Source organism: Salmo trutta, chromosome 32, assembly GCF_901001165.1.
Source record: "Salmo trutta chromosome 32, fSalTru1.1, whole genome shotgun sequence".
NCBI classification, from domain to species: domain Eukaryota; kingdom Metazoa; phylum Chordata; class Actinopteri; order Salmoniformes; family Salmonidae; genus Salmo; species Salmo trutta.
This window is the reverse complement of record NC_042988.1, coordinates 26,173,759-26,189,239: the sequence shown is the minus strand read 5'-3', so window position 1 is coordinate 26,189,239 and position 15,481 is coordinate 26,173,759. Positions and strand designations below refer to the sequence as shown.

General features: G+C 45.3%; 1 protein-coding gene across 1 annotated transcript in view; it reads right to left on the bottom strand.

The window, feature by feature from the left end:
- Positions 1–2,300: 2,300 nt before the first annotated feature.
- LOC115171575 (phospholipid phosphatase 3) overlaps positions 2,301–15,481 on the bottom strand; it is a 34,443-nt gene continuing 21,262 nt past the window's right edge. Inside the window, exons 2-6 of the mRNA XM_029728543.1 lie at positions 7,694–7,851; positions 7,126–7,412; positions 6,647–6,704; positions 4,871–5,047; positions 2,301–3,996 (exon numbers count right to left, since the gene is read on the bottom strand). Of these exons, the coding sequence (XP_029584403.1) occupies positions 3,895–3,996; positions 4,871–5,047; positions 6,647–6,704; positions 7,126–7,412; positions 7,694–7,851 (782 nt within the window). The 3' untranslated portion in view covers positions 2,301–3,894. The remainder of the gene's footprint in view (positions 3,997–4,870; positions 5,048–6,646; positions 6,705–7,125; positions 7,413–7,693; positions 7,852–15,481) is intronic.

The following is a 15,481-nucleotide window of genomic DNA, read 5'->3' as shown; positions in this document are numbered from 1 at the left end:
ATGATACTATCCCCATCAGATATATCATAGTTATACAGGTGTGGACTCTGAGGCACGTGGTCGTCCAGTGGGTTGAGTACGCAGGTGGGGTGTGTGATGCTACGTGTCTGAGACTACATCTGCAGAGTTTCCACGTCACACTAATTGCCATCGCAGACCTGACCTACGTCCACCCGCACGGCTCAAAAAGCTATTCCTGGCACCGTTTGGGGTGTTCTCTTCTCTTTCTGCATACCAAATGATCTGGCCTGGTGTAATCCCCTCGGTGCAGCATGATGAAGGCAGATTTATCTAGCTCTGCGTTGCTGGAGCATAGAGAGAGACTAATGCCTTTCACAGGCCTGTATCAGGAGTCAGGACACAATGTGCCGCTCTGCTCTGCTCTCCAGTCTCAGGTCTTAATGGCTGCACCCAAAGCATTCCCAAACTGTCATTACTGGGATAGATGGAGTATATGGAGGAATATGCAGTCTAATGGAGCTGAGCAGCAGCAGGTCTCAACTCAAGCATACTAAAGAGCCCATTAATCCCTTCTAATTCTATCAAGAATTGAGCTGCAGAGGGATAATAACCCCACTAAGTTCCAATCCAGAGACTGTCTGTAATGCCATGGAGACCGACCCTGGGAGAAAAGATTATATGCAAAGAAGAAATAACTCCTCTTTCTCCACTGTTGATTCAATGTAAGCTGCTTGAAACTGTGCCTTATTATGAGAAGTATTTGGCGGACTATAGAAGTTTCTTGGTCATTACATTACCAGAAAGAAGCCCTCAAAGGAAGCCTGGTGGGGGAGTTTTAAATGCCTGGGTGATGTTATCCCATCTGATAGTATGATAGGCAGAGAGCAGGTATGATACAGGTGTCCTCTCCACCTCCACTAGACAGGTATGCAGGTGAGCTACGTGCCCGTCTGTCTGCCTGCCAGCCTGCCTGCAGTAACAACCCATCACAGGGTTCCCTACCTCCACACCATTGATTCTGATCGCCCGCCGTAACATCCGCCCATGGAACTATTCTGTTTTTAGACCTGTATTTTATCTGAAAAACAAATGTCTTATCAAACGAATTCCCCAGCCCTAAGTATGTGGAAGAGGGAGAAAGTGTGCTTTATTTTCTTTCAGAATGGAGCGTGGAGACGGTAATGTGTTTTACAGGCTGAGATTAGGGCTCAATCAGCCGGCTGGGGCTACTGATGTGTGTGTATACTAAACTACAGCCACAACTCACACAGTGGAGAGGGCTGGAACTAGTGGGACCTTTCAGATAGACAGGACACACGCCTCAGTTAGTCTGGCCTCTCTGCTCTATGGACTGGAGGGAGAATCAGCCTCCTCTTGTCAATCCCATTCATTTGAACAAGGTCAAAGGGTCACCAAGGAAGACATCTACAGAGCAATCAAGATGTCATGTTTGAGAGGCTGTGTTGTAAGCTTAGTAGAGCACCTACTCTTCTCTCCTGCTCACCCAAAAAGAAAACACACACACCCACACACAATGATGACCTAGACAAAAACAGATAGACAACATCTTCACAAGCGCAGGCATTTACAGTGCTAAGGAATTAAATGTGTCTCTTAGTAACAGTATTGACACAAAACAGGCCTGACAACCACCGTCACATTCCTTCCCAGCCCGAAGCCCCACACCCAAATCCCTCCTCCCTCTCTCCCCCGTCACCCCTTCCCCACTGCCAACTGCTCCATTACTCCTTCATTACTGAACCCCAACTTCTCCCTTCATCCCGTTCTCCCGCTGCATGCCAGCCCTCCCCTTTCCTCACCTCCATACACACCCATTACTGCAGCCTTCCCTTTCTCTCACTCTGATCTCAGCTGCCTTTTATTCTCCTCACTCAGCCAGGAAGTGGATTGGAAAAGAAAGAGAATAAATAAAAAGGCCTCCACCTCCCCAGCCCACTATCTAGCCAGGCATCGCCATGGCAGCATGATCCCCAAAAAGCCCAGCACGCTCTGCTGCACTCCAAAAGGATTGAAAGAGAGAGGGATGTAGAGAAGGGAGGGAGAAAGAGGTGGTGGAGGGAGAAAGTAAGTGTGTTCTTTCCCAGTCAGAAACTAGAGGTGAAGTCACTTGTGACTTTAGAATTCAATATTTCTTGTTGCTCTCGGTTTCACCTCTAACTTCTCCTGAACTAAGCTTGAACTTACTTACTGGTCGTGTGTGTGTGACGAACAACTGATTCTTTACTCTGTTGAGCATATAAACAGTCAGATGACAAACATTGTCTCTGTGTGGAAAGAAAAAAAGTGTGAGACATTTGAAAGAATATCAGTGGACAATAGGAGGTCAAAAGATTCAACATTCATTTTATTGGTTTGGTTTTTTGAGTACAGTGGTTATTTTCAGCCATTCTGGCATTCACAGAGAAAACAAAAAATACAAAACTGGAAACAAGAAATAGCTTTCTGATAATAGCTCTGGCTCAGTCTAGTCGTTATGACAATAACGACAACTCTGCGTACCTGATCAACAACACACACACATAACACATAAACGTGAAAAAAACGGTCCAAAAATGGCACTAATAATACTTTTGAAATTCTGTGTGGTTTATAAAAAGGACATATCTATTTACATTCAATTTGAATAATTATCATTTGGGAAAAAACTAAAACATATACCGTATGAGAGTGACATATTAAGAGAAATAAAACACTGATTATTCAAACTTGAGATAAAATATATATAATATAAATTATACTATCAGAGTAGGTTCCATTATGTAGTTCAAGTGCTATTAATAGGAATATACAGGGGACCTCTGCCATAGGCAACACGAGGCAGCCATTTTGGCTCCCCTGTGAGAGTGGCATAACTCAAGGTGCAGCTCAGAGGTCAGGGTAATAGGTCAAAGATTACAGGGTTCAGTCATAGCTCCGCCTCTGAGACACAGTAATAAGTGGTTAGTACAGAGTACAGACATGGAAAAGCGTGGGAGTGAAGGGGAGGGGACGTAACCTGGGCAAAGCAGATTTCCACCCTATCACTCCTGGGTAACTGAAGTTAAGATAAGATACTTGGTTTAATACAAAGTGTTCTCTTTTGTCTTTGTCCATGACATCCTCTACTAGTTGCTGTGTAGTTAGAGGGTGAAGGATGGAGAGGGTACTGGTAAAGAGGGCACACGAGGCCAGTGCTTGTTCCTTATTGGTTGAGAGGGTTTGTCACCCCATGCAGCGCTGTTGTTCCATGTAGAGGTCTGAAATAACAGTTCAGTTCTGACTGTCTCCTTTCACACAATGAGACATCAACAGAATTATAGTCAGGGGACGTCAAGCTGAAGAAGTGGAGTCCAGGCTGGTCAGAGGATGACCAACGAAGTGACGACCAATGAAGATAATTTAGAGACACTGACTGACCGTGTGTTTGTGAGAGCTAACCTAATGCACTGCCCACTAACCACCATCACATATAAAACATATTCTACTTAGAACAGGAAAAAATCATTATCATTAGCAGCTTCATCTACGACTCTCATTTGAAAAATAGAAACATTTGTCGTTTTTCATATACAAAAATATCTGTAAAATTACTATGCATATCTCCATGTGGACGGGTTGTACTCTACAGTGATTTGGTGTGTGTGTGTGTGTGTTAGATAGTAGTGGGTGTTAGTGAGAGAGGTGGCACTGCGTGTGCGTGCGTGTCTTGACGTATTCATCAGAGCATGTGTGTACTTGCTAGAACGCTCTTTACCTGCTCTACTTCTTATCTCATCCCCCTTCCTTTTCACACACCTTCTCTCCCTCCCTGTCCCTCCATGTGCTGCTCACCTCTGCTATCTGACTGTCTCTCCCTCTCTCTCTCTTTCTGTCTTTTCTCCCATCCCCCATCCGTCCAGGTAGGTGAGGAGGGGTGTGTTGGGGCAGGTGGTGCTAGCAGACGGTCTGTTGGCTGGACAGGGGGCTCTCCAGAGACATGCTGGTGGGAGACAGGTCTGGACGGTTGTTCTTAAACATGGAGGAAATATAGAAGGCCTGGAGAGAGACACAGATAAAACACTGTCCGTCAAACACAGATACATGGAGATGGAACACTGTCCGTCAAACACAGATACATAGAGATGGAACACTGTCCGTCAAACACAGATACATAGAGATGGAACACTGTCAGTCAAACACAGATACATGGAGATGGAACACTGTCCGTCAAACACAGATACATGGAGATGGAACACTGTCCGTCAAACACAGATACATGGAGATGGAACACTGTCCGTCAAACACAGATACATAGAGATGGAACACTGTCCGTCAAACACATATACATAGAGATGGAACACTATCTGTCAAACACAGATACATAGAGATGGAACACTGTCCGTCAAACACATATACATAGAGATGGAACACTATCTGTCAAACACAGATACATAGAGATGGAACACTGTCCGTCAAACACATATACATAGAGATGGAACACTATCTGTCAAACACATATACATAGAGATGGAACACTGTCCGTCAAACACACAAAGACAACCAAGAGAATCCGTCAAACATAAGACAGATATCCCAACCGCCAGAGAGACTGGTTATACTGCTCAGCCTGACCCAGATGAGATCCCACCATATAGGGACTGAATGAGACAAATACAGATTGTATAGTCAGATAGATAAATACAGATTGTATAGTCAGATAGATAAATACAGATTATATATTCAGATAGATAAATACAGATTGTACAGGCAGATGGATAGGACATGTGATGCCCTGTCATTGTATAGGCAGGCATGGTTGACATTATTTCATCCTGTAAGCCTGACTGACATAGGAGATCATACATCAACACATTTGTTCCCAATCCCACAGCTCCATAGAGCCAGAGGGAGGGGAGAGACAGACACTTACCACCCAGTAGGCGGTGAGGCCTCCCTGGATGAAGCCGGTGATCACGTCGGTGGGGTGGTGGCGGTAGTCGGAGATGCGGCTCAGCCCGGTGTACACGGCTATCATCACCAGCAGGAACTGCAGCAGCGGGCGCAGCAGACGAGCCCCTCGCCATGACAACCGCGCCTGCAGGTAGAACTGGAGAAGGAGAGCAGCGTCACATGATCAGAGCCTTCAAATATGAGAAGTGTGTGTGTGTGTGCAGGCACTCTCATGCATTTTTGCATGCGTCTGTGTGTGCATAAACTGCAACGTAGTTGGTTCTTTCCACAGTGATCTGGTCACATGGTACATTAAACAGAGTTAGCACACACACGTCTAGAGGGGGAGGAAGAGGACCTGGCATTAGTCCATCCACACTGGGCTCAGCACCCTAATAAACCTGTCCTCCATCTCATCTTGCCCTCCAGGCCCCATCATTACTACAGTAGAGGAGGAGTGTCAGTCAGGGACCAGACAGAGACTGACTGGGGGGTCAGGGGTTAACTGTAGAGATGCATGGTGCTGTTTCTGAGGTGACTGCTGCCTGGGCCTGTCACTGGAACATGGTGAACGTTTTCCTCCGGAGGGGAGGGGAGCTGGTTAGGGGGGTTGGCTCACTCAGACTGGAAGCAGGTGTCAGTCTTCTTGCCCTCCAACCCCAGCAGCTGGCCCAGGGCCCTGGCTGCATGTCGCTGCAGGTCCCATGGATTCTAAAGGATACAGTCAGTCTGCAGTAGTAGTACTAGCTATACGCCAGGAAGCCACAGACGAGATGGAGGGAAGAGAGAGGGAGAAGAGGAGACAGAATGAAGAATGAGGCCCCCTGTTTTTCTCAGGCCACTCAACTGCTCTCAATGCCTCACTCTCTTTCTGCTCCTTTCTAATAAGTGGGGGTGAGGAGGGGAGGGGTGAGGAGGGGAGGACCTGAGAAATCTATTAACAATGTTTGTGAATGGTGAATCCTCTCCTTTTATCAGATTGAAATTGAATGAGTTTCATATATATTTCCCGTAAATAGTTTTGCGATTATTCCAGTCATATTCCGGACCATTGGAGACTTAATGAAGTGGAGGAATTCCATTTAGAATGTGAATGAATACATTATGGGAACAAATGCTTGAGCCATGATGGGCTTTTGTCTTCCTCTGTCATTTCTCACCCCACAATGTGTTCCTCACCAATGGTCCAGTAGAGAGAGAGAGAGAGAGAGAGAGAGAGGAGGGGAGTGGGGTTCTCTTGTTGAAAGAAGCCTGTCGATCTCCCAGCAGCCCCCCCCCCCCCCCCAACCCCAAACAAGGAGTGCTCTGTCTGCTCTCCATCTCTCCCTCTATTCATGTTCCCTGTGGAAAACTTCCTCCCTCTCCCTTTTCATTTCAGGCAGGACGGCTTTTGAAAAGTTGACTTTCTCAGAGTTTGCTTGTACAATGTGTGTATGTGAGTGTGTTTGAATATCTGAGTGTTTGTGAGTGTGAGTGCACTCCATCTCTACAGGGACAAAGCATCCAATATTTTCTTTCATAATTACAGTGAAAGTTAAAACTGTCAAAGATCATTCTTTCCTTCCTTCAACTAATCTGTAGTAATCCCAGCTAAAGCAGGTGACTTCAAGTGTATAAACGTTACTTGGCAGGTGTGCTGTTCTTTGTCGCCACAGGCACGTGCAAGTGTGTGTGTGTGTGTGTGTGTGTGTGTGTGTGTGTGTGTGTGTGTGTGTGTGTGTGTGTGTGTGTGTCTCCAATTGCCAGTGACACTTACCGCCAGGTAGAGCATGGTGTACATGGCAAAAGAGGAATGGCCAGAGAAAAAGGACTTCCTGAAAGATAAAGGGATAACAGGGATGTCAATCATTAACCCAGTTATCTAGTGTCAATATTGCTCCATCTCAATCTATGGTAATAAACATTCATACCAATAGTTTCTCACAAAGACAGACTTTCACTTTGACTAGACTAGCTGCATTTGGGTCTATTCTATCTCAATTCCAGTCAGTGCATGACTTTTCAGGATTGCATAACAATGGAAAAATCTTATGTCCAATCCAACTGACAGGAAGTGAGCTCGAATTGAGCCCAACTCTGATACACTGAAGCTTGATTCTGATATGTATTTTCACATTGTCCTTTCCAGCACGGTTCCAGCCACTATGGTGGGTGTGTAACCAGGCCAGCTCAGTTTGGCCAGGCCTGGCTTGGCCCTATAGTGTGAATAGGGAAGGCGTCTCTCTCGGTACTGACCTGGCCTCCTCCACCATCTTGTGTTTGGGCTGCCTGCAGTTGACCTGGGCCACGTAGGAGCCGGGGACGCAGTTGAGCGAGGCGTATGTCACGTTGCACACCGACAGGAAGTTAGGTCGCAGGCGCCCCACGCTCAGCTTGGCCATGTTGGTCAATGATTGGCCCACGCAGCAGCCGAACAGGAAGCTGCCCAGCTCCTTGTAGAGGCAGGACACGTAGCGGTTGGGCACGAAGGCCCGTGATTGCACCTCATGGAATCGAACCCGGTAACACTCGCCCAGCGCAATCTGGCCGGGGAAGAAGAGGAGGAGCAAGAGTTAGAATCAGTCCTCTTTGAAAAAAAGCTGAGCTAGATACCGGTAAAGAAACGACGGAAACACTTTCACAGCGTATTGTTAAAAAAAAGGGGTTTTTCAATGACCTGACTAAATAAAGGCTAAATATTGAATGGCTCATAAATACATCTACTTCCAGGTGAACCTCTTGTCTGCTTACAGTGAGTGTGTAAGTGTCATGTGTATATACTCAGTAAGATCCTACAGTGTAAGTGGTGTGTTGTGTGCCACACCGTGAGGCCAGTGATGACGATGCCCCCAGCGATGAGCAGTGCGTCAGGGATGGCCTCTCTCTCCAGGTAGGGGTAGGTGATGCTCTGGTCCCCACAGAAGAAACCCCTCCGGTACGGAGTCACCGCCTTCAACTCACACGCAAAGAACGGGATGGAGGCTGGAGAGACAGAGAGAGAGGGGGGGGTTTAGACACAGTTATGAGGGAGATGAAGAGACAGAATAGGAAGAGGTAAAGAGAGGAAAAGATATGAGTGTGTGTGTGTGTGTGTGTGTATGAGAAAAGAGTAAGAGTGACACATCATACAGCGAGCCAAGACAAAGAGGTGTCATTGATCCTTGATCCTGTTTTATATGAGAAGGGTTTAGGAGACAGGATATAGGCCTGGGTGCAATCTGAGGAGGGGGCGGGTCTTAGGTCTGTCAGTCATCCACTGACTGGATTCAAGATCTCCCAAAGTATCTGGCATTCCTTACATACTGGAGCTCCACCAGAGAGGCTGGAGGAGGGGGAGACGAGAGAGAGAGAGACAGAGATGACAGTGCAGAATGAAGGATTATTCAGGAGGAAAGGAGAACAGAGGAGACTGAGAGAGTCTATTACACAGAAAATGACAAAGTGGTGAAAGCCAAAGGGTTTTACAGTAAACTAATAGCCAGGCTACAGTATAGACTACACAGTGACTGCAGAGACCTCCAATAGAAAGGGAATAGAGTAGTATTTTGTGTCCAATAATAAGGGCATAGAAATAGTGTAGTGGAGCGTACAACATTAACCATTAACTACCACTGTATTGGCAGAATATTTATTAAATCAATGTAGTAACACATTACCTTCTTATTTTAAGGTTTGTTAATACTGTATCAAGTTAATTTCCTGGTTGGCTAACCAATTAAAAGTTTGTGTGTAAGGAAGGCGTAAAGGAGGGTGGTCAAGGTCTGGCTTTCTTAAGCAAACAAACCTCGCTGCAGCCTGCCCTGCTGCGGGTGAAAGTTCATTGGGTAAAGATTGTGCAACCTCGTTATGATACTGGCACCAGTCACACAGCAGGGAGCATGAAATCAAATCCAAGGCTAGATCTGAAATTAAATCTACACCACTATACTCACTCTGAACTTCCAAACTACCCTTCTAGTTCCTCTCTCTGCTCCCCACAGCCCCTCTAGCCCATCACGTAATCCCCTATCCCATGCCACCATAGCCCTCTCCCCCATGGAACAGGGAGAGCATGGGACTAATGATTAACCTCTCCCTCACTATAGAGCCTGGAACTGGAACGGGCCCAGGCAAACACTGCTGCAGCCAGGAAATCTCAGAGAGACTACGTGACAGGAGAGGACAACTCACAGGCCATTAGAGACTGTAGATCAACAGTAGCAGACGGGAATAGGACATGGCTCACTGACCTTCAGTGTGACTTTCTGTGACTCTACCAGAGTTTAACAGGTTTCAGTCTACCTGCACTATATAACCATGAATACTCTGCAGATATATCTCACCCACAATACCAGTCAGTCAATCATAAATACTACCAAAACAGATCTATACAGCCACCCTTTCACCCCAAGACATACAGTTAAGAACCTACACACGTCAATGTACCTAAAGGGCCAATATAACTTAGGAATGAAAACGAGGAAGTAGTGTAGCGTCATTGGCTTATAAGCAGGGTAAAGTTACTGTAGTATACAGCAAATGTCTGCTTGTGACCTTTGCTAATACTGGAAGTATGTGTTTGTCAGAGAGAAAGACCAAACACAGATAACGACATATCCTCTGGTTAAGAGAAGGCACGGGAGGGAGGGAGGGAGGGAGGGAGGGAGGGAGGGAGGGAGGGAGGGAGGGAGGGAGGGAGGGAGGGGGAAACACGATGCAGGCAGATAGTAGAGGCTCTGACGACAGCAGAGAGAGAGAAGAGCTAGACAGAGGGGAGAAAAAGAGAGGAGATAGACGGAGGGGAGAGAGATAGACGGAGGGGAGAGAGAGAAGAGATATAGAGGGGGAGAGAGAGAGAGATAGACAGAGGAGAGAGAGAAGAGAGATGGAGGGGAGAGAGAAGAGATAGACGAGTGGAGAGAGCGAGAGAAGAGATGACAGAAGGGAGAGAGCAAGAGAAGAGATGACGGAGGGGAGAGAAAGAAGAGAGAGGAAAGACAGAGGGGAGAGAGAAAGAGAAGAGAGCGATAGAGCAAACATCTCACCTGACCCTGATCTCTGCCTGATCTACTTCTCCTGCCAGAATCACATGCTCCTCATTTCAGATGCATTTAGACCACACACACACACACACACACACACACACACACACACACGCATGAGATACACACACGGCACATACATAAACACACCATGGCGTGCGACTCCAAGCTGCAGCCCTCTACAGAGCCTCTGACATCACGCAAGGGCCTAACTCCAGACCACCGTAGAAAAGCCAGATCTCTCCCAGAGAAGTGAGAGAGAGTGGCTGTCTTGAGTTGGTAAGGACCCAATACCATGACTCAGTACAAAGACAGAGATGAAGGTAAAGATGTTGTATATGCTTCAGGAGGCGTTACTTAGGTACTTAAAGGGGTAGACGAGGATTTTGGCAATGAGGCCCTTTATCTACTTTCCCAGAGACAGATGAACTTGTGGATATAGTTTGTGTGTATCTGCATGCAGTTTGAAGGAAGTTGTTAACTAGCGTTAGCAGCTTGTCAAACTACCTCCAAGTTCCTTCATACTGGACACAGATACATACAAATGGAATCCATGAGTTCCTTCCACTCTGGGGAAGTAGATAACGGCCTCTATCCCTTTAAGTGTCTTTGAAGGCCTTCCAGCTTCCTTTGACAAACTGCCCCCCCGCTGGGTTCAGTCAGGTGAATCTAATAAAGACATGATTACTGAGGTCTAATCAGGTTAAATACTCTGGAGGAGGAGAATCGTCTAAGAAATGTGTTTACTGAATAGACTGTGGGTCACAGATGATATGGGTTGGCCTGGCTAGAAACCCTGATTTTGTGATTGAAATAACGCCCAGCCTGTATTCAAGAGTATGCTGTCAACCAATGACAGGCACAACACAAAAACCTCAGACGTAAAATAGGGTCAATGCTACAACATTTGTGAGATTATTATAATTTTTTTGATAGTTAATGTTAATGCTTAGAAAATTTGTTTTTAAATTTAAAACTTATTTTCAAGAAAGCATAGAATAGTTTGAGCTTTAAAATTATATCAAACTCAACTGTTTCTATTTTTCAGTGATGAAGACATGAATGTCTCATGGTCGTGTGGGGTATGAAAAATGGGTCTACTTTGAGAACCTCCATGTCCTGAATGTTTTGGCATTCAGGTCCAAAAAAGTCCCTTTCTGACCACTTCCAACATGGGCAAACATGTATGAAAGGTTTGGTTCAAATCAAAAGGGGAGCAGCCAGAAAGGGACTGAAATCATATGGACCGGCCCAGAAGAGAGCTGTGGTTCTCTTGACTCAAGCACACACTGACAAGGTCAGGGGCTGAAACCCTGTATAGGTTTTATAGCTTTACTCTGAAAACACATGTCATGGTGGTGTCTACGCTTGGGCCATCCACCACAATAGGCTACTTCTTTACCACAATTATCTCTCTCTCTCTCTCTCTGTATCTGGGCCAGAGTTACGGTTATAATCAATGTTATTCTGGTTTGTCAGTCTGCTAATGGACAGTGTCTGCATTACTGCCATAATAAAAGTGTGGGGCTGGCTGGTTGAGCCGTTACCGCTGGATCCTCTAGTGTGTTTCTCACAGTAATGGGAGCCATCAACCACCGCGACCCTGTCAATGATGTATTGACCGCTCTGTAAATATGTGTGTTGTCACTTCCACATTTGTGTGTTAAAGTCCATAAACAGCACATTACAGCTGCTGCCTATATACATAGACTTGAAATCACCGGCCACTTTAATAAATGGAACACTAGTCAGTTTAATAATGTTTATATATGTTGCATTACTCATCTCATTGATATATACCGCATTCTATTGTACTGTCTTAGTCTATGCCGCTCTGAAATTGCTCGTCCATATATTTATATATTCTTAATTCCATTACTTTACATAGATTTGTGTGTATTGAAATCGTTAGATATTACTTGGTAGATATTACTGCACTGTCGGAGCTAGAAGCACAAGCATTTCGCTACACCCGCAATAACATCTGCTAAACATGTGTATGTGACCAATAGAATTTGATTTGATTTGACAGCCTGGGCTCACATGGCCGGGACCAAACAACGCTCGCTTACAGAGCTCCTCAAAATGCTACTCTCAAACAACACAGTCCACAAAAAAGAGGCCGCCAGTTTGCCACATACCAACCTCAATCCACAAAACACATCTTATACAAACTTCCCAAACACACACCACTGTGAAACCATGGAGAACACACAGAACACATATGTGATATGTTTTGCAGCAGAACACACACTGTCAACCGAGCCTGCACCTAGCCTATACAACCTCAGAGGTCTGAAAGGTCTCAGCCAGTCCCAGTAAAGTTCCAGTCTTTACACTGGGGAATACACCGGCTCTAAACGCTTTCACAAGAAGACGCAAAAGACACTCCAGAGCCCCTCACCTCATCTGTCAGGCAGCTGTGAGCAAACCGCTGCACCTGGCCAAGAGCAGCCTCAGAGGACACAGCAGCAGAGCAGAGTGGAGCAGAGAGAGAGGGAGGGAAAGAGAGAAACAGAGAGGAGAGAGAAAAACACAAACACAGACCCACACACACGGGCCAAATGTGCTGTTGGACAGAGTTCTCAAAGTGGGAATGCTTTCAAATAGTCAAAGGGAGAGACCGAGAGAGGGAGGAGAAACAGGAAGAGAGAGAGGGCGAGGGAATGAGAGGAGAGGGGATATGTGCCTCACTCTTAAGAAACTCTTCTGGTTCTAATTTACACTTCTATGACCACAGCCCAGAATGAGCTCACTGTGAGAAGAGAACAACAACAGAGAAAAAACAGAACAGCCATGGAGAAAGAGAATAAAGACAGAAAGAGAGAGAGAGAGCAGAGAGCAGGAGGGTGGAGGAGGGGGCAGATGTTACATGTTAGTTATTATGTGTGTTATTCATGGGAATGCTTTGAGGGCATATTGCTCATAATGTGTACCAGTCAATAAAACAGTGTCAAACTCAAAAGACTGGAAAACATGGTTAGAGGGGGTACGGAAAATGGCCAAACAGAGAAAGGGAGAGAGAGGGGGATGGATAAGGGGTTGGGGGGCTCTAGAGAGGGAGAGAGAGATTGAGAATTGAGAGATGTGGTGAAGTGTTACAGACGGAGACGATTAGCGGTGGTTCTGGAATGTGAGGGTCAGAGAACTGGGCTCTGTTGGGACCTGCTCTGTAAACAGGACCTCGCCTCGTCCAGCAGAATACCCCCAGAACACACACACACACACACACACACACACACACACACACACACACACACACACACACACACACACACACACACACACACAAACCCCACTTGCACACACAAACAACCCACAAAACACCACATGGACTAACACGCAACCAAACAAGCCACATAAAACCCCAAACTACCCACAAAAAACTCAACCAACCATAGCTAACCAAATAAACCACCCTGGGAAACAAAGGAAACCACAGCAAACTAAACAACCCATAGACAGGCACTGAACAAACACACAGACAGACCCAAACTAACAGCTTCACTAAACAGTACTAGTATATTATTAACACATGAATATCAATACTAGACTGTAACATAGCCTACTACTCAACAAGGCATCAACCAACATTTTAGGTGACAGTCACTATATAGGATACCATGGGTGCTGAGTGACCAGTGACCACTGGATCTCTTAAGAGGTGACCCCAACCAACCACCCACTTGGCCTGCTGTCCTGGGCAGGGGAGGGGACAGTCACTGGGGCGGAGAGGAGAACGCTCCCCTACTACCCTCCAGGGGTGGTCCGTCTCTCTTCAGCCAGGCAGGCCTCTAGGGCCAGTGCCAGGGCCTCTGGTCCTCAACCTCAGGTCTAAGCTGCTTGTTTATCCAGAAGTCAATCTACTGCTACTGGTGTAGTGAATCATTACATACAGAGGTGCTGTTATTCTAACTTTAGTAAGCCCTGCTGTAATCCCTAATAATAGCATTGTAACTGCTGTAGTGAATCATTACATACAGAGGTGCTGTTACTCTAACTTTATTAAACCCTGCTGTAATCCCTAATAATAGCATTGTAACTGCTGTAGTGAATCATTACATAGAGAGGTGCTGTTACACTAACTTTAGTAAGCCCTGCTGTAATCCCTAATAATAGCATTGTAACTGCTGTAGTGAATCATTACATAGAGAGGTTCTGTTACTCTAACTTTAGTAAACCCTGCTGTAATCCCTAATAATAGCATTGTAACTGCTGTAGTGAATCATTACATAGAGAGGTGCTGTTACACTAACTTTAGTAAACCCTGCTGTAATCCCTAATAATAGCATTGTAACTGCTGTAGTGAATCATTACATAGAGAGGTTCTGTTACTCTAACTTTAGTAAACCCTGCTGTAATCCCTAATAATAGCATTGTAACTGCTGTAGTGAATCATTACATAGTAGAGGTCGACCCATTAATCGGAATGGCCGATTAATTAGGGCCGATTTCAAGTTATCAACAATCGGTAATCGGTATTTTTGGCCACCTTTTTTTTTTTTTACACCTTTATTTAACTATGCAAGTCAGATTAAGAACACATTCTTATTTTCAATGACGGCCTAGGAACGGGGGTTAACTGCCTAATCCAATCCAATCTAACTGCCTAATCCAATCTAACTGCCTAATCCAATCCAACGCACGAGGAGCCTGCATGGCAGGCTGACTACCTGTTACGCGAGGGCAGCAAGAAGCCAAGGTAAGTTGCTAGTTAGCATTAAACTTATCTTATAAAAAACTATCAATCTTAACATAATCACTAGTTAACTACACATGGTTGATGATATTACTAGTTTATCTAACGTGTCCTGCGTTGCATATAATCGATGCGGTGGCTGTTAATTTCTCAGGGAATCACAGCCTACTTCGCCAAACGGGTGTTGATTTAACAAGCGCATTTGCGAAAAAAGCACTGTCGTTGCACCAATGTACCTAACCATAAACATCAATGCCTTTCTTTAAAATCAATAAACAAGTATATATTTTTAAACCTGCATATTTAGTTAATATTGCCTGCTAACATGAAATTGTTTCACATCTTTAGCGTTCATTGCACGCAGAGTGAGGGTATATGCAACAGTTTGGGCCGCCTGGCTCGTTGCGAACTAATTTGCCAGAATTTTATGTAATTATGACATAACATTGACATAACATAACTCGTAAGCATTCATTCAAACAGCACTTTCGTGCGTTTTGCCAGCAGCTCTTCGCTGTGTTTCAAGCTGTTTATGACTTCAAGCCGGGTGGGTATAATTTGTGGAACGTTCCAACAGGAATCTACAAAAACTTCGGTAAATAACAAGGTTGCCAAAAAACAACGCATACAAAGTTGTATAGCGGCAGAATAAGATTCCGGGTAGTGAGTGGTCTATTTCATTGCGTTTTTCACTCATCACGTTTATTCCGAAAAATGTCTGTCCTCATTCTGGTTGCCTATAGACAAACATTAAGAATAAGCTACGTGGTGAGTTGATGCCTATTCCGCAGCTAGTTAGCTAGATTTGTATGCGTTGCTACTTTGTATGCGTTGTTGGTTGGCAACCTTTTACTTTACGTTTTTTGGAACAGATTCCTGTTGGAACGTTCCA